The sequence below is a fragment of the Perna viridis genome, chromosome 4 (assembly GCF_037379345.1).
Source record: "Perna viridis isolate PV_CMFRI_1.1 ecotype Kerala chromosome 4, ASM3737934v1, whole genome shotgun sequence".
Taxonomy (NCBI): domain Eukaryota; kingdom Metazoa; phylum Mollusca; class Bivalvia; order Mytilida; family Mytilidae; genus Perna; species Perna viridis.
Genome location: NC_142448.1, coordinates 49,960,674 through 49,983,448, shown reverse-complemented (window position 1 = coordinate 49,983,448; position 22,775 = coordinate 49,960,674). Strand labels below are relative to the sequence as shown.

The 22,775-nt window shown below is 32.6% G+C and overlaps 1 protein-coding gene across 3 annotated transcripts; it reads right to left on the bottom strand.

Annotated features, from left to right (window-relative positions):
• Positions 1 to 1,878: 1,878 nt before the first annotated feature.
• On the bottom strand, positions 1,879 to 22,238 carry LOC148620409 (mitochondrial thiamine pyrophosphate carrier-like). 3 transcript variants are annotated; one of them, XM_088581271.1, is made up of 6 exons: positions 22,124 to 22,238; positions 18,066 to 18,403; positions 16,626 to 16,790; positions 13,025 to 13,204; positions 12,454 to 12,640; positions 1,879 to 4,955 (listed from the first exon to the last, which is right to left on the bottom strand). In XM_088581271.1, the coding sequence occupies exons 2-6, from the start codon at positions 18,189 to 18,191 to the stop codon at positions 4,645 to 4,647; spliced, it is 969 nt and encodes a 322-aa protein (XP_088437397.1). In that variant the 5' UTR covers positions 18,192 to 18,403; positions 22,124 to 22,238; the 3' UTR covers positions 1,879 to 4,644. The 3 variants fall into 3 exon arrangements, with proteins under 3 accessions (XP_088437397.1, XP_088437396.1, XP_088437398.1); XM_088581270.1 differs by having other exon boundaries at positions 18,066 to 18,382; positions 22,124 to 22,226; XM_088581272.1 differs by having other exon boundaries at positions 18,066 to 18,361; positions 22,124 to 22,220.
• Positions 22,239 to 22,775: the final 537 nt, after the last annotated feature.

Below are 22,775 nucleotides of genomic sequence, written 5' to 3'. Positions count from 1 at the left end.
ATTTTCATTAAAAGTTGAATGGGAGTGATGTGATGATAAAAATTAGACTGCACTTAATTTGCACTTTTTCTTAACCAAACTATTTTAATTCGATACTTGCATCGATACTACATTTTGTATATACGAAACAAAGTAATGCCACTATCGTCTTCTTAGTAGACATTTTGTATCCGTACAACACCCCATCCCCTTCATGTTCTCTGTGACATAGGATTTGAATCTAAGTATGGAAGATGTTGAATGGGACACAATAACTTGAGCGAAATTATATGGAACATTTCTCAATAGTACAATATGGTTCCGTACTAATTACCCTTGATTTAATGGAAATGACTCCTATAAGTAATAAAGCATGGCTATTTTTTTTTATATGTGACAAACCTCACTATGAATTTTGCTTTTTGTTTTTTGTTTTGTCTGAATTGGTCTACATTGATGTCTATAAGCCAAAATTAAAAGTTTGTTTATTTTTTTTTAAATTGGCGAACTTTAGCAGTGTCTGCTTCGGTATTTTACTTTTGGACCAATCGGTCAAATCTAAAGCAGTATTATGGGTTTCATACATTTTGACATTTCTGTGTGAGAAAAGAAAGAGAAATCAAGAGAACCACGATTCTAGCGGAAATCAAAAGAATTGAATTCAGGGACAAAGACCAGACACGGAAAACAGAAGCATAAAAAAAGAACAAGAAATAACCAAAATAATACATGATAACAAAAGAAAATGAGCAACTCGGACTCCACTAAAGACTAGGAGCATGAACCAGGTGCACCGGCAGCGCAAGCGTCCAATGCTGAAGGGATGTTGTCACAAATGAAAGGAAAGTTGACAATGCGGAACTAAAAGTAATCACATTGGTCGTTTATTTTGGTCAATAGTTTTTCTTTACCATCGATCTGGAAGTGTTGGTCAAGATATGAAGCTGACTTCACATTGTCTGTAGTATCCTTTATCTAAAGTTCTTTGGGGAGATGTGATGAAATCCCCGATACTAGGATTGTTTAACGATAATACGTCATCTTTATAGCGGAAACTGATATTAAATGATCTACCTAAACGATGCTCCTTCTTTTTTTATCAGATCAGCTATAAAGTCAGGCTAACAAGAGTGAAGTAATATATCACCAAGTTGAGGAGCATAGTTTGTTTCGGACGGAATGCCGACCGTTTGTTGAAAAACGCGTCCACCACACTGGACAAATATGTTGTCGATAAAAAATTAGGCATTTTGAAATTATTTTTTTCGGTATATTTGGAAGATGATTTGGAATTGTTTTAAAAAGTATGTACAATCTCTCTACTACATATTTGCATCTAGGTGTACCGACTTTTTTGGAGTAAACACGATTAATCTGGGTATTTAACTATCTATAGATGAATGACTAGATGAATGAAAACTTTTATCAACTTTTTGAAATTTATTGAGAATCGTATTTGAGTCCGTCACTTTAGATTTTGAATATTTAACAGGAATTACTACCATAGACCTTTAATTTTGTCTACCTGTTTATCCTGTCAAGACCCTGACATTTTATGGTGGGTGTTCCTAAAGAAGAGGACGCCTGACCTACCGGTGCACCTGGTTCGTACTCCGGGTTCCTCAATTGCTTTTGTTTCTTTGTACGTATTACTTTGGATATTTCATGTTTGCCGTTTGTGTGTATCTGTTTGCCCCGTATAGTATGTATCAATGAATTATATTTTTTCTGTTAACACTCGAATATTGGTTTTCCTGATCACTCTTTGAAATGATACCCTACTTACTTTATATTCCGAGTTTTTTTTAAAGAGATAACACTAAGAGGAGGTCCTTTACAGTGTGTGTCTGTATAATGTCAGATTTTTTTTCATAAAATCAGAAAGCAAGATATTCGCCATATAATAACGACTTTGTCTTCCAAATAAAAAGCATACTCAAATAACAATCTGTCAGAGGAACACAAATAAGAACAAATCATAACATCACTAAATGATAAACAACATGTCAAAACATGTGAACTGTGTAAAAAGTGACATTATAATCAACCAAAGCAAAACAAAAAAAAAACATAAAAAAACATAAATCTTTTACGGATTTTGTGTAATATGTAACTGATAAAAAAACAAGCAGACAAACAAATACTTAATAGATAAATCCCAAAATCGTACAATTAACACCACTAATGTGCATGCATGTACATGTGAAATCTATTGCAAAAAGTAACAACCTGAGAGGTATTTTGGTAGCATGCTTGTCTCAGGTTGTGAGTTTGATAAAAGTAACATCGAATACTTTAAAACCTGTAATTACTGATTCTCCTATAACGGAACAAACAGGAGATAGAGTATGTAAGTTACGACTGGTTGTCTCAGTCAGAATAATGTATCCGAGAGGGTTACATGGCAGTCTTCCAGCAGGCTCCTGCCTCTGTAAGCCTGAGTGTCTGACTAGTACAACCCAAGTTTTATTCGATTGATCAAATGCTCTAATCCTTGAATGCAAAAAAGTATCTGCTAAAGGTCTTAAAACCACGATCAATTAATCAATCTTTAGCTTTTTTATTCAGTTCGCTGCATTGTGAAGAAATTACTACCACAAAGTAGTTCGTCTCCGTTACATGTGTTCACATTCAAGGCAACTTTTAGTTTGAACGTCATCCCACTGCTGACGCTTCGGGATCTTTTTAGCCGATATATAATATTGCAAAAGGAACCCAACTTTCTTACTTCGTCTGAATTAAGTATCAACAGTAATATTCAAGAGATTAATAAACCTGTAAATGGCACAGTTATAATATCAAGGTAGATAATACCTATTACAAGGAGCATTCTTTTCTGTCATCTAGCAAAATAATACGGACATATCTATTTTCAACTAAATACTAGTGTTTAAATGATGTAAAAATAATTTGTTCAAAATCTATCTACTAAAAATATTACGTACAATCTACCTTAAGCACTTGTACATTTCATCTTTGCAAATCATTGTGGATTAGATACTAGCATTTTATGAATAAGATTTAATATTGATTATTGTTCTTTATTAGAATTGTGGAAAATTTAAACATTGCCTTTCATTCAAAAAAGTGTCAAATATTTGTATTTTTTGGTGTCAAATAGCTTTAGGCATTTTGGTGTTGGAATGGATGATGATTTTTTGGTACAAATTCTTTCAGTAAAATATAATGGAGGTTTCAGTTATAATAGAATGTCTAAGAATATGTTTCCTTTTAAAAGAAATTTCACTTTCTTTCACCACTGAAATACAAATTATTGGAAGCATTATTACAACATGCTAAAACTAACATTTGCCATCATTTAACAAATAAATCCTAAGATGGCCAATACAGTTTCGGTCAAATATGGCCAACTAAAATATTTTCTGTATTGTACAAACTGAACTATATCCTATTTTACTATCATTGCAAATATAAGTATTGCAAATATAAGTAATGCAACATAAACAGTAATAAACCTCTGCATGTCATTATGTTTGACCATATGAGCCACTTTTTCATTGTCCAGTGCGAAATATACATCATTGTTTTGGATAACAAATAAATGAGATAATGTCCAATGTGAAAGATGGATATGTGACCATATTGAATGTTTTCATCGGTTAGTGAATATTCCTGTATAATAAAAGTACATACATGTATTGATCATTATATGTGAAAAAGCCTCGAGACTTTCCATTACTCACTTATCACGTTTTATAGACAATAAACTGGTACATTATACATTTGTTGAATGGTCATGAGGGGAACAGTAAATTAGTCCCATGAGGTACTTACTGTTAACTGAAGCAACACCAAAGGTAAGTTGTATTGAGAGGTAATAAATTCTAGAATTCAGGTGACATACGTTTTATTCTACTGAACCATAATGGAACAGAAGCGAATTGCGCCACCATAAGGTTGATAGTCATCTCATTACACTGTATTGAATTTCAATGTCTTTCAAGGATAAACGTGAAATACGTATACGGCACTAAGTATAAACTGTTGACCAGGAATAGAGAAGAATCAAGATATTGTGGAGTAGTAAGTTATAATGTTACACTTGATTAACAATAGAAAATAAACATTGAAGTATAATTATGATAAAAATGGTCAGTTTTTACCATTGCTCTTCTAGCTGTCTTTCTCAATATGAGGTACATATAATTGGTGTTGAGGAGACAGTAGTATACCACCTTATTGGTCAAACAAAAATAAAATGTAATCTTCATCAAAAGCAAAAATGAAATTATAATTCAATACCAAATCAATAGACCCTACATTTCAATAGCTAGTTGAAAATAAACAAAAGAATGTACAGTGAAACCTGTCTAAACCAAACCCTGAATTATCCAAACACCTGTCAAAAACAGGCACTTCTGCAAAGTCCCATTACATCATTTTAAATGCATTTTGAACCCTGATAAATGGAACACATGTCTTAATCGAACAAGTCCAAATGGAGTTTGCTTAATGCAGGTTTCCCTGGATTCTCATCAGGCCCCAGTGCCACACAACTTGAAACTGAAAATATTCTTTTCTGCAATGATAAATCCATTCAAAGTCTCAGAATTTTATGATATTACAAACAGTAAAACAATCATTCTCAGACTAATTTTGGAAGTTTTATGTTTTATGTCAGGTTGGGTATAACATCTATTATTATCATGATGAATGATAAACACGAACTAAGTAACACAACTGATCATATATCAAAAAGTTACTACTAGAAGCTAAAGCTGCCTTTAATAGACTGGGGGATAGTCCTTTAAACAGTCCCCTTAGACCACGTTCCTCCTTCGCTATGGTGACAAAGCAGTGATGGAGACTGCTGTAATGTCTGACAGCACCAAATTCACTCCGAGCTTTCTCAAAACCCTGAACTTCTAGTCTCTTTTTGATAACGTCTAATGGGTAGATTAATGTCTTAGATATCATCCCTGCAGCAGAACCACACATCACACTTTCTGTAACACCTGAAATAGAAAACACTGAATCTTATACTAAAAAGTACACCAGCAAGCCCAATAATTATACACTACCACATAAGCTATTAAAGTATCAGACCATAATTATAAACCAAATCATACAATATACATGAAACAATATATAGCCAAAATGGTAGATGGAGGTTTTCAAATTAGCTTTTTAAGAAACACCCAGCGAGTTGCTAATAAAATGAATCAGTGGAGATGTATAGATCATAACGATGCACTAGTTCATGATGACGACCATAAAACTTCTGTAGTGATGCCTTCAATCTTATACCAACATAACCCTGTTCCAGAACCTAGTTGTAAGAAGTCTAACACGGTACAAAAAGTCCATGTAGTTTCGGCAAGCTCTGGCATAACATATGAGTTGTGATATGAAAACTCCATACGCAGGTGCTGAAGGGATGTTGCCACATGTATACAAAAGGAAAGTTGACAATACGGAAGGAGGTTTCAACGCTTTTGTCGTATACTTTGGTAATGAATTTTTCTTTTCCATCAATTTATATAGTCAGTAAAGATGTGTGGCTGACAATATGTCTGCAGTGTCCTTTATATCAAGTGCAGTGCATAAAATCCCCGAATCAAGGATTGTTTAAAGACAACACATCATCTATAAAACAGAAACTGAGTTCAAAGGATCTCGCTAAACTGTGTTCCTCTTTGGATAAGATCAGCTATAATATCAACCTCATAAATGAGTGAAAGCAAAATTAATTCCCATGGGAATGCCGACTGCCTTTTGAAAAACTTGTCCATCACATTGCCCAAATATGTTGCCTATCAATTATTCCAGTATTTTAACAACGTCTTCTTCGGTATATTTAGAAAATGATTTGGAATTGCTTTTTACAAAATATGAAGAATCATTAGCAAGGACTGTGTATTTGAATCTAGGTGTTCCATCTTTTTTTAAAAAAGTAACAACGATGTTTAATGCTTAAGGTTTTTATTTCTACTGAATATAGGGAAGAGCTGAATAATCATAGGTCTTGATGCTATCATATTTTGATAATAATCAAATATTGAGGGTTTCCAGAAGATGTTTCGATTTTTTAAGGATCCACATTGAATTAATTGATACTACTTCGGGAGTAACAAAGGTCATAAGACAGAATTCAAATGCAGACAAACAGATTAAATACATGTATGTGATTGTTGAATAAAGTGAACTAGAATAAATTTGCTTTTTGAAAGGAAGTGCTATGCTTACTTTATCATCTTATATTAAATATCAGCTCCAAGAGCTGCGGTAGCCACCAGGTCTAAGAAAAAATGAATGGGTTACAAAAATTTGTCACCATGTCAAAGAAAAAAATGAATGGGTTACAAAAATTTGTCACCAAGGTTACAAAATATACAAAAGCATGTGTGGTACACAATGTACTGTGTAAAATATAGGGAATGACAGAACTGACACATTCAGATGTCACCAGTCTGTGGAACATTAAGTGAACAATAAAATAAAAATAAAACGTAAAAAAAGTAAAGATGAGCCCAAATTTTCAGTCTTATGGCCTCAGTCAGAGGCAAAAAGTATTGAAAAGAAAACTGACAATAGTTGACCCACACCACAGAGACAAAGTGCCATTCAAAATATAGAACACTTTAACTTGCTGTACTTGAAGATTTTCTGACAGAAAAGTGTATCATACCATCAAAATGAAAATTCATTGTCTTTGCAAAAATAAATGAATAATATTTCATGTCAACTTCAAAATCAGTTTCCTAAGGTATTATGATTGTTCCATTCCTTCCATTCCTGTTTTGCTCCCATCTTAAAAGGCTTTTGAATTACTCCCCCCCCCAATATTGTGAAATGGCACAACATAATTTTTGCCACTGAATCATTTGTTCCAATGTAATGTTTATATTATAATATATGCATGTCAAATAGTAAAAACATTTTTAAATCGTTAATGGATGACTGAAAAAATGATTTTAAAATTACCTAACAAATCAAAAAAATTTTGCACAATGTTCTACTAGAGAGAAGTAATGGAAAATTTTCTGCCAGATTTTTTACACTATAATCAGTCAAAACAACATTTCATGTAACAGATCCAATGAAATGAACATTGGGAAAGTTGTTTTTAAGACGTAATGTATTCGAACAGTTTCATTGATCACCTTGAGATATGATGAATCACCAGGCAGATCCATACTAAACAATTACAAATTTTTAAAAAGAAATCCTTTGATTTGTTCCCAATCATTATCTTAGACCTACCGGGCGGTCAGGCGGGCAAATACCAACCTTTATGCTTTGCATGGTGGGATAAGCGGTCATTGACAAGAGAAATTTCTTAAGTATTTGTTTGGGCTATAATTTTTTTGTTGTTAGTTACAAAACTACACTTCATAATAAATTTTATCTACATATAAATCAACTTACTTCAGACAGCATGTGTTGAAGTAATCTACATGTATAAATCAAGGGATACACAATACCTAAGGGAAATAACTCTGTAAAAATCAGCAAAACATTTTATTGTGGGACATTCTGATATCAAACTCAAAGCATCTTAGTGATCAAAAGTTTTATTGATGAAGCTACTATATCATCATTGAAATCATTTTCATGAATCATGTGGTTAAAATTTCTTGAAATTTATATATTTTGCTTCTTTCATAAAAGTAAAACACTGAATAAAATTTCAAGTAATTTTAACGAGCCTAATAAATTTGCAGAAGAGTTAGGTACTATAATTATAGTGGATATACTGACAATTCTACAGCTGGTAAACCATTTAAATCTGTCAGTATCATTGTAACTCCCAATGACAATGTACTGATCATGAACTTTAGTACTACACGTACCCATCTTTATGAACTGAATAATAATGGAGATCTTATCACCTACATAGACCTCAAAGACATCGGTATTGCTTTATGTCCATATTCTTCAGGTCTGTCACAATCAGGAACTCTCTATCTTGGACATGTTAATAAAAACAGTGCACCTAGAGATTCTAAATCAACACTCAATGGACTGGAGTTTTCTGGTGTGTAATTATAAACTAAATTGTTTTTCTCTTAAAGATTTGTAAACAGGTCTTTAATTCAAAAACAAAATTTTACATTTAAATTTTTGATGTATACAAGTTTATACTGTCCTTAACTGACAATAACAAAATAAAACATTCTTAGGTCAAAAGCCTTTTAACAATAAATTCTGTAACTAGGGTGTGTACATGTACATAGCAATATTTCATACCTGCCAACTTTGGAAAATTTCCATGGGGATTTTTACGCAGGACAACTTGTGAACCGATATTTTTGGGACATATCTTGCAATTGCATGGGTTATACTGTAGTAATGTATGATTGAGGCAATCAATATAGTATTGAAGGGCTTTTCCAGTTGAACAACATGTGCATGCACTATAATAGATTGAAGTTTGTAAGCCCCTTTTTCCTTGTATTGGGTTCCTCAAAACCTAACTGAAATTCCGAACATTTAATTATAAAAATAAAAGAGAAAACTTTTCTTTACATTCAAATGTATTTTAGCAGTTTTAGAATACATTGAGCTTATATTTCCTTCAATCCATTCATGTGAATTAAACTGGGAGTTAGTATTCATTTTTGAACTTAAAAGAATTTAGTCCAAACAGCTTTCTGGTTGTAACAACCCATAATTGTTCTATGTGATGGAATGAAGCTAAATAATATCAGAATATTAATGTAAGAAACTTGGGCAATTTACTCTTATCATTAAATGCATACCATGAGGTATAGTATATGAGGAAAGGTAACAAATATTTTTTTTTTTAATTACAAGTTTATTAATGTTTAATGTTTACTTACACACAACAAAGTTTCAGGTTATTCAATTTCTAATTAGTATAGGATCATGTCGATTTAAGAAATTGTTATACATCTAAAATGTAAGTGTATTAAGTAGCTGTCTTTGTAAGAATCATGCAAAATCTGCAAAAATGTGATACATCACAAAAAAGGCTACATATTTTTATTTTTGTAATTAAGTTGTTTTATGGGTCTATACTATGAAATGTGTAATTATTCATTCAATTCTGCCTGCTCTTAGGAGATAATCAACATTGAAAATCCAATAGATTCTATTGTATTTGGGTGTCAATTACAGAGTTATCTCCCTAAACTTTGAAATCTACAGTGCATTCTATATAATTTTTATCTCCTATGAGCACGGGTTATATGAAAAACCAAATGTTAATTTCTGTTTACTAAAGCATTTCATACAAAATATCAAAAATAAAAATATGTAGGCTTTCCTACCAAGTATCACATTTTGCATGATTCTTAGCTGGAGTGCTACTTAAAACTTGACCAGTCTATTTTTTTAATGAAACATTTGTTTTTAGTTGTTAAGTATGAACAGGTTTGTTTTTAAAGCACTGAATGGTAACTTTTATACTAGTAAAACTCAGTACAAGGTACAGGAAACACTGTCCATTTCTTGTCTGCCTGTCCACATATATGTAGCACATGAGCCTAAATTCTCTTAAACAACTGAAGGAAATTTGATAAAATTTCATTAGACGATTTGGATTATGCTGATGTCCATACACATGTAAATGCAGATACTTGATACCTAACACGGCAAAGGCATTAATGTGATAAAAATTTAACTTGATCCTCGGTTAGAGTGGGGAGAGTCATGTCCTATTTGCTCGCTCAAAATATTTTAGTTTTATTTTAAGAAACAAAAGTTTGTTTGATTAATCTTGTTGTTAATCCTGTGTCATTTGAAACAATATTAAATACTGTGAATTCAAAGCAAAATGCATTATAAACCTGTAATTAAACATGACAACCAGGAACAAAAAAAGGGGGGCTAATGAAAACAAGCATTCTTTCCAAACAAAAAACACATAGCCTTTGAAAAGACTGTGGTCAATATATTGTAACAACCATGCAGTGTTCCTTTTCAGCTAAACTGCATTGGCAGCCTTTGGCTAGTTTGTTTGTTTCCTTTGCAAGAGAATATGGTTTCAATTCTTGGCTGCCTCGCTTAACAAGCAATTTATAATGAAATGACCCCCGCTACCACAAAACAGTTGACGTGCAAAAGTCCCATCTGATAATTCCTGTAAAACTGGTAATAATCAAAACAGTGGCACAAACTAATCACTTTCAAAGGTGACTGAGAACCCTACAAAATTTGAACAAAATCTGTCAAACTATTTCCAAAAAGTCACATCCACAAGTGATACTGGACAGATGGAAGCACAGACAGATGGACACCATTATTTCTATGTCCTCTTCCGCTTAGTGAGGGGGGTATAAAAGAGTAATCAAGGGAACCAAGATTCTAGCGGGAATCAAAAGAATGTAATCTAGGAACAAAGACCAGACATGGAAAACAGACATACACAACAAAGAACATAAAGTAACTAAAATAATACATACAAAGTAACAAAAGTAAACGAGTAGCTTGGACTTAACTAAAAATTGGGAACACGGACCAGGTGCACCGGTAGGGCAAATGTCCTCTGTTTTTCTAGAAACACCTGTCAAGTTGCTCATAAAAAGTCAAGTCCGGATGAGGAAAGGAAAACTATGACATGTTGAACAAATCAATTTTCATGGTGCAGATGGATACACCATAACGATCCACGAATTCATGAAATTTGAAACAAAAACCACTGATAGGATATTCAGATTCTTTTAAATAAAGAACTAGAAAGAAAATGCCTAATCATGCCTAATCTACTGGTTAAGCTAGTAAGTATTTGTTTTGTTTACAATTTGCTAACTGCTGCTATCACAGTTCCAACCATTAAAATCATTCTACATGCAAATACCAATTTGTTCAGTACATTTTAACTAATTAATTCTTTCTGTTATATCTATTGTTACAACTTGGAGGCTGTGTAAAATATTACTTAATTGTCAATGATTATATAAACAAGACAGTTTTGTAAGTCCCCTTATTTCAGTTCCAATGAACCTATGTAAACCAAACACATGTTTAAACCAAACACTTGTCTAAACCTAACACCTGTCTAATCCTAACACCTCTCTGTACCAAGCACATCTTAACCAAACACCTGTCTAAACCTGACACCTCTCTGTACCAAACAAGTCTTAACCAAACACCTCTTTAAACCAAACACCTGTCTAAACCAAACACCTCTTTAATCCAAACACTTGTCTAAACCAAACCCAGTTAAAAGTCCAAAAAGAGGTTTGGTTTAGATATGTATTTCACCATACAATTTCTAGACAAAACTTGAATCCCACACAAATCAAACTATCACTGTACATAATCAATGCTCTATTCATACATACAGATCATGATTCATAAGGCAGTTATCTTTTATAAAGATAGAGTTGTGAAATTCGGGAATCAAGAAGAGGGGGTTAAAATATTGCAGCAGGGATTAAATTATCATACGGGAGAGGTTAATAAATTGCAAAAGGCATTAATATTTCATACAGGGACTGTTATCATTGACAAATCATGATTAAATAGGGGATGGTCAAAATTTTGCTATGATATTTTAACCCCAGAGTCAATATTTCACAGGGAAGAAATACTGTATGACACTTGTAAACATTCATCTTTTTAATTCTAAAACAACTAACATAATGAATTATAATTTTAAGACATAACAAATTGTAACAACAAATTTTTTTAACAGGGTAATCAAAAATAAACTCAATCATTTGAACCCTTCATCAATAAAAACTTACTCACTTTTTAACACTTGAAAACAAATATAAATCTTCAATATGTATATAAACACTAAGCAAGTTAAACAAATGAGCCCAAAATAAGAGATGCACATCTTCAACATGTAAATAACAATTTGCAAAATTTCAGTAACATTTGAGTTACACTAAGTATGTATAGTGTAACCTTGACAAGACATTTTTCAGTTACAATATCTCAAAGAGGGTTAGAGAGGGAAAACACTCTCAGATTCATGTGGGGTCAGGGATTAGGCCAGACCTCCAACACATCAGTCATTAGTAGGACATACTCTTACCGAGGGCTACGCTCCACCACCAACACCTGTTAGTTTACTACTAACAGCAGTTACTAACAAATCCCTTTAAGGGGGAAGGGTAGCATGCAAAAACCCCAATCATCACCCTTGACAACAGAAGGTGACCAAAGATGGCCAAGTTCAACTGGCCAAAAGTGTTGAAAAACTTTTATCAAACCTTTCCATATTATGAGGTGCACATCTTTAATGTGTATATAAACACTGTGTAAAATTTCAATATATATTGGGAGAGCATTTTTTGAGTAACAAAACACACAAAGTAGGTACCCCCTCAATGTGATGAACAAACAGACAGTGATATACATGCAACTCAATTGACCTATCAATAAAGAGGCAAAAAATATGGTAAAAAAACTCTAAACATTTTACACTCCTCTCTAACAGTTACATTATAAAATTAGGGCTAAAATCTAAAAATAGCATAAAGTCTTGCATGCACCATGATAGATCCAAGTGAACTGAAGAAGTTAATTTATACTGACCTGGTTTTTTCAACCCTGCCTTTTTAAACCATTTTTCCCAAAGTTTTGTAAACATTGCATAAAAACCAAACTGTAGTCCCATTTGTGGGCCAATCTGGGCAAGTGCTGGTCCAAGTCCTTTGTAAAATGACAACAGTCCTTCTTCTTTGGCCATAGTTCTAACACCAAAATACAATGATGTGTATACCTGCAATGTGTTTGAATCAAATGAGGAAAGAGTAAGTGACAGACATGATTTAAGTGTAATTTATCAATAAAAAATATTGTAATAAACAGTAGTTAATCAATAAAAAAATATTGTAATACACAGTAAACCTATCTTAACCAAGCCATGGACATTTCCCTGAAAACCTTGTAAAATCGACCAAAAAGGTTTTCAGTAACTGTGATCACAGCAAAAAGAAAAAAATTCTGTTTTTTTTTCTTGGAGAAAAGCAGTATTCTGAAATCAAGAAGTGGTGTTTCTCACCTATTTCATGCCAAATGAAACATTGGATGAAACTGATAGAAAAAGACAAAGCAAGGATATAGAGACGGACAGTAAGCCTGGTAAAAAATGGTGCCAATGTACCTTGTTTTTTCCCTGAGATACAAATCTTGTCCTGAGAATATCAGCAGGCTGGGCAACAGTGATAGCTATACACCCAGCCAGACCACCACAAACTGTGTGTGTCACTGGACGGTAATTCGTTGTTAAATCTTCTGGTAGATACCTCCATGTCAAAGATGTTAATATTTCGAAGGAAGCAAACTGAAACAAAAACAATGAGTCAATTACATGTACTAACAAGAGCTACTTCAAATTGACAGCAAACTGGAACAGGAAGTTGAACACATTGTGGTGCTAAGGGTTATTTCAGAAAGAAGTGTATCGGGGGCAGAACCCCATCGATTTATTAATGTGCTGGTTGGGGGGAGGGGGGGAGGGGGTAAAATTACAGAATTTTCCATTTAACAATTGCGCTGAATCTTAATCTCAATGTGTTGATGGTACCCTTAGATATCATGGGTGTTCAACACACATTTCTCTGGAACAGCCCTAAGCATACCCCCACTTGTACAGGTATTTTGTGCAGTCAAATTTGGTATACATAGTGCTGCCAAAAATCTTCCGGCCTGTGGTGACCTATAGTATGACTTGAAACAATATGAATTTTTAAGAAGGCAACTAGCCACATTTTAATTTAGGAACCATCCCCTTTCTGTAAGAGAAAAAAGTCCCTTGTTTTCCAGGTGGCACTTTTCTCATATCAATACAATAAATAGTTGCTAAAATTAGGTTTACCAAACATATTTTGTAAATATACATGTACATGTATACATGTTTTTGTGGGCTCTTAAAGGCATCAGTACTGTGAAAGGACAATGTAATTTAAAAGAGTAATCAAGAGAACCAAGGTTATAGCAGTAATCAAAAGAATGTAATCCAGGGACGGAGACCAGATATGGAAAACAGACACACACAACAAAGAACATACAGTAACTAAAATCATACATACAAAGTAACAAAAGCAAATGAGCAACTCGGACTCCACTAAAAACTGGGAGCATGGACCAGGTGCACTGGTAGGGTAAGTGTCCTCTGCTTTTCTAGAAACAACTGCCGAGTTGCTATTAAAATGTCAAGTCCGTGGTAGACAAACGAGGAAAGAAAAACTATGACCCGTTGAATAAATCAGTTTTCATGGTGCAGATGGATACACCATAACGATCCATGAGTTCATGATGACCAAAAAACTTCTGTAGTGGTGACTTCAATCTTGTAGCAACATAACCCTGTTCCAGAGTTCTAGCGTGATACAAAAAGTCTGCATAGTTTCTGCAAGCTCTGGCATAAAGTATGAGTTGTGATGTGAACACTCCATATGTAGGTGCTGAAGGGATATTGCCACAGATGAAAGGAAAGTTGACAATTTTGAATGAAAATTCATCATGTTTGTCATAAAGTTTGGTCAATAGTTTTCCTTTAACCATCGACTTCTAAGTGTAGGTCAAGATATGAGGCTGACTTCACAGTGTCTGTAGTATCCTTTATCTCAAGTTCTTTGGGGTAGATGCGATGTGTCAAATCCCCAAAATTAGGATTGTTTAAAAGATAATACGTCATCTATATAGCGGAAACTGAGATTAAAGGATCTAGCCAAACAATATTCTTTCTTTCTGATCAGATCAGCTATAAAGTCAGCCTCATAAAAGTGAAGGAATAGGTCAGCAAGTAAAGGAGCACAATTTGTTCCCATTGGAATGCCAACCATTTGTTGAAAAACATGTCCACCACACTGGACAAATATGTTGTCTATTAAAAATTCCAGCATTTTGTAGACATATTCTGTATATTTGGAAGATGATTTGGAAGTATTTCTTACAAAGTATGAGGAATCTCTACCAAGAACTATATACTTGTATCTAGGTGTACAATATTTTTAGGAAAAACAACGATGTATAATGTTTTTTAGTCGGGATTTTAACTGAGTATAGGGAATAGAAGTATACAATGTTGAAAAACCATAGGTTTTAATGCTTTTATATTCAGATAATAGTCTTGAACTGATTGTCTCCAAAAGATCTTTTGAATTTTTCAGGATCCACATTGAATTAATACCACTACGGGAGTAACAAGTGTTGTGGTAGGACTGCAAATATAGAAATTAAAAGCTTTGAAAGAGGTTTGGTGGTACATTTTGCAGATCCAGCTATGAAATGCTGTTTGTATGGATTTTTGTGGATTTTAGGAATCCAGTACATAGACGGTAAATCACAATCATTGTCCTTGGTAGAGAGACCAAAAGAGGATAGCACAGATTTATGGTTTTCCACAATCTCTTCTTTTGGAGAGTGTGGTAGCAGTATATGTCTTGTCACTGCTATTATTTTCTACGTCTACCTCTGATAATAAACATTGGAAGTAAAATGTTTTGCAGACAAAAACAATGTTATTTTGGGCTTTGTCTGCTGGTAAGACAACATATTTGTCATGTATTATAGACAATATTTTTGCTACATCGAGGTCTTTGAAAACCGATGTAGTTTTGGCATTCATTGACCTACTTAAAACTTTCATTTGTTTCAAAATTAAAGACCTCATGGCCTTTAACCACTCTGACAGAGAATCAATGTCTTCTTGTTCTCGTTTTATCCATTTTCTTGCATAGTCCTCAACGGCATCTATAAGAACTTTAAAGTTATAATTCCAATTTAATTCAAGGATACCAATTTTAGTGAATCAGGGATGAAATACAAATTTGTGGATTCTTGAATTTATGGTTTTTAGTGTACAACATCAATGGAAATCTCACTTTCCTTGGTAACCAAATTTCGCTGTTTGACCTAACCATGAAAACCACGAAAATTGGTATCCCACAAACAATACTACTTTCAAAGTAAGCTCAAATAACCACCAAATTTTATAAAATCGGAACATAAATGTGCAAATATAATGAACAGAGACCAATGTATTATTTTTTTTATTTTAATAAGTGTTATTTTTCTCTATAAATCAAAAGTTTTAGTATTGTCAACATACATGTACATGGCATAGGCCAAGACAGCAAATTTAAAAAAAAAATCCTATATTCTATATTTTTATCAAAATTTAGCTTTTAAAATTTTAGTGTTCAACTTCTTTGTCATTGTAACTGCAAGGGAAGATTTCAAAATGTTTAAAGGGTGATATTTACATGTACATATCAAAACCATCCCTTTTGAATGTGGTTCATTATCCATTTTTATTGCTGTATCAATAAAATTAATACAAGAAAGCACCTTCCTTGTCAATTTTACAGTCTATGAACAACATGAAAAAAAACACTCTCATCACATCTTCAGGCAATAACAAAGAAAAAAAATTGTTTTTATGAGAAATGATATGAGAACCAAAAAAAAATTAACTTTGAAAGGCCTTACACTACTGGTGCACCTGGTCATGCTCCCAGTTTTCAGTAGAGTTTGAGTTGTTTATTCACTTTTGTTACTTTGTACTTATTATTTTGGTTATTTTATGTTCTTTGTTTTGTGTCTCTGTTTTCCATGTCTGGTCCTTGTTCCAGGATTGTGTTCTTTTGATTTCCGCTAGAATTTAGGTTCCCTTGATTACTCTTCAAGAAGGCAATTATTCAGTTCTTACTCTAAGCAGAACATGACCATTTCATTAAACTGGTATCTTTCTTTCTTACCTGAGCAATGCCATAGGTGACAGAGAGGATCTGAGCAGGAACATGACCCTTCCATAAGGCTGTAATTCCTTCCTCCTTTACTATAGTATGGAATGCCTGTACAACTCCATGATATTTAGACGGTTTTGACCTTAATATTGTTTTTCTTATAGGCTCTATCTGAAGCTGAAATTTTAAAAGGTCATATGATTTTGAATACAAAATGAAATCAAATAAATTGAATATCTCTAAATACTTCATACTTCATACTTTTCATTGTACTTTTAAGTACAAAAAGTATAAGGAGTGGTGCATGAAAGAAAAAACACAGAGATTTTATTGCATTATCCAAGTAATTATACCTCCAGAAATAACCATAAAAGTGTTTGTAAAATTTGCTGTTTTAAGATATTGATAGGTCAAATTTAGTTAAAATGCACTATGGAAAAATGGCGAGAAAAATTTTCCTACACTTTTTCTTTTAATAAGCAGTGAAAAAATATCTATGTCACAGATGCTTCAAAATAAATTTAAACAGCTTTTCAGTTGTTTTCTAGATTATCAAATATATTTAAGGCAAAAATACCAAAATTAAACTCATGATGTGTCACCCAATTTGCCTGATTCTTACAAAGAATGGTACATACATATTTTGAAAACTGGCATACACTATTAATGAAGAAGACTGATAAATTACACCAAGAGGTTAAAGGGCTATAAACTTAACAAGGAGTTGTCCAACAATTTTGATTTTGGTAGGATTTTTATCATAAGGATCAGTTCAGCAATTGAAAGTTTCTTTCTGTTTATCATAGTTTTCAAGATATTGGCTGAAAACTAAAAAAAATGTCTTTTACACTCAGAAAGGAAGGATTCTCTAACTTTAATTTCAGTGTCCAGTGGATTACCGAGTTTTAGAGTCCACTCCTAAAATCCTCCAAGTGATTTTTCCCATCTGGGAGTATTTTATTGCCCTTTTGGGAGTATTTCAGAGTTACTCCAAGTATTTTATTACCTTGTGTATTGTAATCATGTTCACTTAACAGGTAAGACAGGGTGTAGGCAGTACTTCAAATGATAATCAGGGCAATAAAAAACTCCCAGCTGGGAATATTTTATTGCCTTTCTGGAGGAAGTATGCCAAGATCACTCCAGGTTTTTATGGCATTTTGGGGAATTTCATGGAGTCACTCCGAAAAGGGACTCCAAAATGGGAGTTTGAGAATCCATACTCTTTGGGTGTACTGTACATGCATATGTATATGTGCAAGAAAGTTTTTTTTAAAGAATTATTTTTTCTAAAGAGGACAGATTGTATCAAAACATATTATATTTGTTTTTTTTTCACAAATCTTAGTTAAGGAGCACAAGAAAAAATTTTCAACAATAAGGTTTTCCTGAAAGAACAGATCCTGATATAAGATTTCAAAAGAAACTAATTTCAGTACATAATAAACATACCTGAAATCTGATTTTAACAACATCAAGTGGCTGACATAATACTCTAGTTACAAATCCACACACAGCACCAACACCTGCATACTCTGTTGATGATAGGTGGATCTCTTCTGGTTTAAATCCCACCATTTGACAAAGGGAAATAACTCTACAAACACAATTTGTCACTCTTCTGGTTTAAATCCCACCATTCATTGAGGGAGATTTAATACTCTACAAACAATATGTCAACAGGTAGAACATATCATTCTGGTTTGATGGTTTGATGGTTTAGGTTGCTAGAGTACTGCTCTCAGTTGCTAGAGTACTGCTCTCAGTTGCTAGAGTACTGCTCTCAGTTGCTAGAAAAAGAAACAATTAAAGGTAGCTTTAAGCAAATTTCTAAATGTTTAGTGGAGTCAAAGTTGCTCATTTACTTTTGTTACTTTGTATCATTTTAGTTACTTTATGTTCTTTGTTGAGTTTGTCTCTTTTCAATGTCTGGTCTTTGTCCATAGATTACATTCTTTTGATTACTGCTATAACCTTGGTTATCTTGATTACTTCTTGTTTTGATACAACCATAACTAATTACATTTTAGTTAATCTGTTGAACAGACACTACATGTATAACCTTTTTTTTAAACTGTTAAGATAATAAACATTATACAATGTACATGTATATACATTACATAAATTGAGGTTTATAGATTTTTTTTTCACATTGGCCCAATATCATGTCTGAATACAGTAGTATTGGGTCAAAAATAGCGGTAGACCTAATTATTCTGTTGTTTAGAAAGCCATGTTTATCATTCAACATTCATCTTTTACTAATCTGATGTTTTTGAAGTAGAATAAAAAATAAAAATAAATAAAAAAACACCAGCCGAACAGCAAAGTAAAAAATGGCGTCGTTTTCATTTGCAAGAGTCACATGACAAATCATGGTCAGAATGGTGATGTTTTTAGCGGCTTGATTTCTGATGGAAACTCGCTTCTTGTGACAATTTCTATTACCATCGATAAAAAATAAAATTAATGTTCAAATCTTTGATTATTTATCTACATATTTATCTTTTCAAATCAGCGAAATTAATCAGTAGGAATGATTCTGTCAGCTATTAAGTCACCTACCCCTTTGTCAGAAATTTGTTGGTTGCCGGCAAAAAATTAAGATATCTTCACTTTCCAATTCTGAACTGCGTAGAAATTTCAACATACTAAATTATTTGTAATCTGAGACTACTACACAGAGTTTGCAGTCATAAACTGGTGTGAAATGCAATTCTGTCAGCTTTTTCTAAATTACGCATCGAGCAAGGGAAGTAACCCGGTATGGAAGTATTTGGAAGTTCCAAACAGAGTTAGTTTCAACCCATATATTCAATTAAAAATGTCTAAAAAATTACGTAACTAGGTTATAATAAAAAGAAGAAAAGAACTTTTTGTCAAAATATTCTTCTTGCACTCATTTGTACCACAATGACTTGTAAGCCAATGTGGATATTAAATACATTTTTAATATTAACTTTTTATTTGCTAATATCAGAAAACTATGCCTTAGTATTAGCATAAACCTGAAATTAAAAACAAGTCTATGGAATCAGATATTCATTTTATTACAATGAATTTACTTTCATATTAGATATTGATTCTTGAATAATAGAACTAAATTTTTAATATTGAAACAGATAGTTATTTTTTTATATTGAGAATTCATATATCAAAATTTTACTTTTTGACATTAGAAATTCATTTTCATATAAAAAATTTTCTTCTAATAAAATTCCTTTTTATATTTTCTAATATTGTTGTCAATTGAATTTGATTTTTTTTTAAATATCAACATTAAATTTAAAAAAAAAAAAATCAGAAAATATTTTTTTTTCTGTATAAAATATAGCTTTTTGTACACTTTGGCTCAATATACACAATGAAAATATTCTTGTAATGTAGAACCATCACGATGCAGTACATATCTGTCTTGAATAACATGAAATACATTGTATATTGCTGATTGTTTTAAGTTTTGTCCAACACTGGAATCTTTTGAAAAAAAATCCAAGTGAAGAATACAGCCACCAGTAAATAAATCCTCTATAATGATAAAATAAACAAACATGTAAATTGAGATGCACGCATGCATACACCAAGACATGCATACCACTGTGTTTATTACTAAAAAAAATATAAAGAACATATTATCTGTCTTAAATGGATGGAACCAAGAGGACTGACAAGGAATTTCCAAAGTTTGTTCACAACATCTTAACACTGACTGTGGAAGGAGATTATCAAATAATTTTCTAAAATATGAAAAAAAAATTTCTTTGAAATATCATAACTTGACAGATACAATATCTCCAACTGCATGCGCATGTATTCATTATCTAGATTCGAAGAGGTGGAAAACTTCTTTCCAGACGATTTATTCATTTGATTTTTTATTGCTTTAAAATACAACAAAAAATGAACAAGGTGTTTTACAAAAAAAAACCTACCATTTTCACCTGTCTGTTAATTGTTTTCCAATGGCATGTATCCTTAATGACAAAAAAAAAGGCATAACATACATTTTCAACTTGTTGTGGAAGGTATATTAGGTAAAGTATCAATCATAGCAGGACATGAATACACAATAAGTATCATGAAATAGATTCTTACTTGTATTTCCATGTGCAGTTTCTGAGCACATGAAAAAATATAATTCCTATAAAATTGCTAGGTTAACTGAGGAGTCGAAGGTTGAGGTATTGTTCAGGTTTGATAAATAAGAATACATGCACTGAAGTCTCACTTTTAGCAACAAAAAAATAGTACTACACAAAACAAATGTAAAATTATAACACAAAATTGACTAGTCTGAAAACTATCTTCATGATGTTGACTTACCCTAAAGTATTTCAAAATTGCAAATACAGTTGACAGCTATCATGGCTATGTCATGATAAATCTTTGTATGGTATTTCACAATAGATAAAAGAAGAAAGTCCATAATGTTTCTATTGAGTGTAAAATTTTGTCATGTTTTCTCAAACTGTCAAAGCAAACCAAAGGGTTGGGGAAAAAAGGGGGAGGGGGTAAATAAGCAAATACTCCCAAAACCTACACAGGATAACCAAGTTAGAATGGAATGAATAATGTGTAACTCATTTCCAACTCTAATTTTACCACACAAAGCCAGTTTGGAGGAATTGGAGTGCAAATACACGAGAAAATTTAATGACAACATGTTTTTTGGGTAACCTCTGAAACATTGCAAATAAACACTGAGATTGACCTTGAACATGGAATTCCCTTACAGATCTTGAAGTTCTTTGGTCAACCTATCTAGAAAACCCTTCTTTTAATAGATATGACGAGTGAAATGCAATTCTGCCAGCTTTTCCATTGGCTCAAAATCAAAACAATGAAATCTCATTCTTGTAGAGGGGGATTTTCTATGCATTATTTTTCCTCATTGGTCTGTCTGAAATGTTTTAGTTTATGTCATTTAGCTGAAAAATTTATTTTCGTATATGATACGATTTTTTGTTTACCTATTTTCTAATTGATTTCAATTAATTTAATGATTCTTTGAAGCAGAGGAAACATAAAATTTTCCCGGGAAATTTATCGCCACCATTTTTAGAGTTATCTGCTCATGGATCACTGCAAATGAGATCAAAGGACTTCGGGTCACAGAGGCACTTTGTTGTTTGACTACACCAGATTAGTAAAAGATGAATGTAGAATGATAAACATGACTTCTAAATGACAGAATAATTTGGCCTAGAATAGCTGTATTAGACTGAGGCAATGTCAAGGTCCAATAGTCAATACAGCTTTTCTAGGCCCAATATTGGCTTGTCTGAGGACATATTCAGAGGCAAATGTGAAATAATTCCCGGCCAGGTTTCTGAGCACTAACATCTGTTACGACAAGCTTAGCGCTGCCGCGGCCTATTTTCGTTGTTTTTTTTTTTTTTTTTTTTTTCGACACTCGGAGCGGCCGGTCCCACATGATGTGCATGATTTATAGTAGTCTACACTATATAATAGTGAGTATTTGAGATCTTTTTCTAAATATCGGTATTTACCATGACTACCAGTTAAACATGTAGCTCTTTGCAAAAAAACTCTGCAAAATTGCGTTCTAAACATGAACAAAAATTTCAATGACATTCGATTGCAGGGTTACTTAATACTGGGGGGTGAAACAAGTAATCATACGAATATTGAGAATTTATGCCACTTCGACCCATTCTTCTGTCGTCCACTGGAGAAAAAGATGCAAAATCTATCTATCCTTTTCGTTTATTAAATGTCTATGTTTTTTGTTTTGTTTTTGTTTTTTTTTGTGTGTTTTCATTTTCTTTTATGATATGCATCTCATTTTTTTTTGTAGCAGGATGAGTTATTTCCGCAATAAATTGAATGAAATAAAATTGTTAACATATCCTATTATATAAATTTCAATTCAAATGCTCTGTGTTCTATATTCTTACCAGTTTCGTAGTCTGCTAGTTCAGTCATCTCCTAATTTGTCAGTTGTAAATTGTGGGTTTAGGCGGAATTGTCATTTGCCTAGTCAGGCATGCAATGCTAAAAAAACGAACAAATGATAAAGAACAAATCAACACAAATCAACAATATTCAAACATTCCCAAAAAATCATACAAACAAACCCTAAAAATGCACAAAATAAAACAACAAACAAAACAAAACAAAACAGACAAACACACATTATTA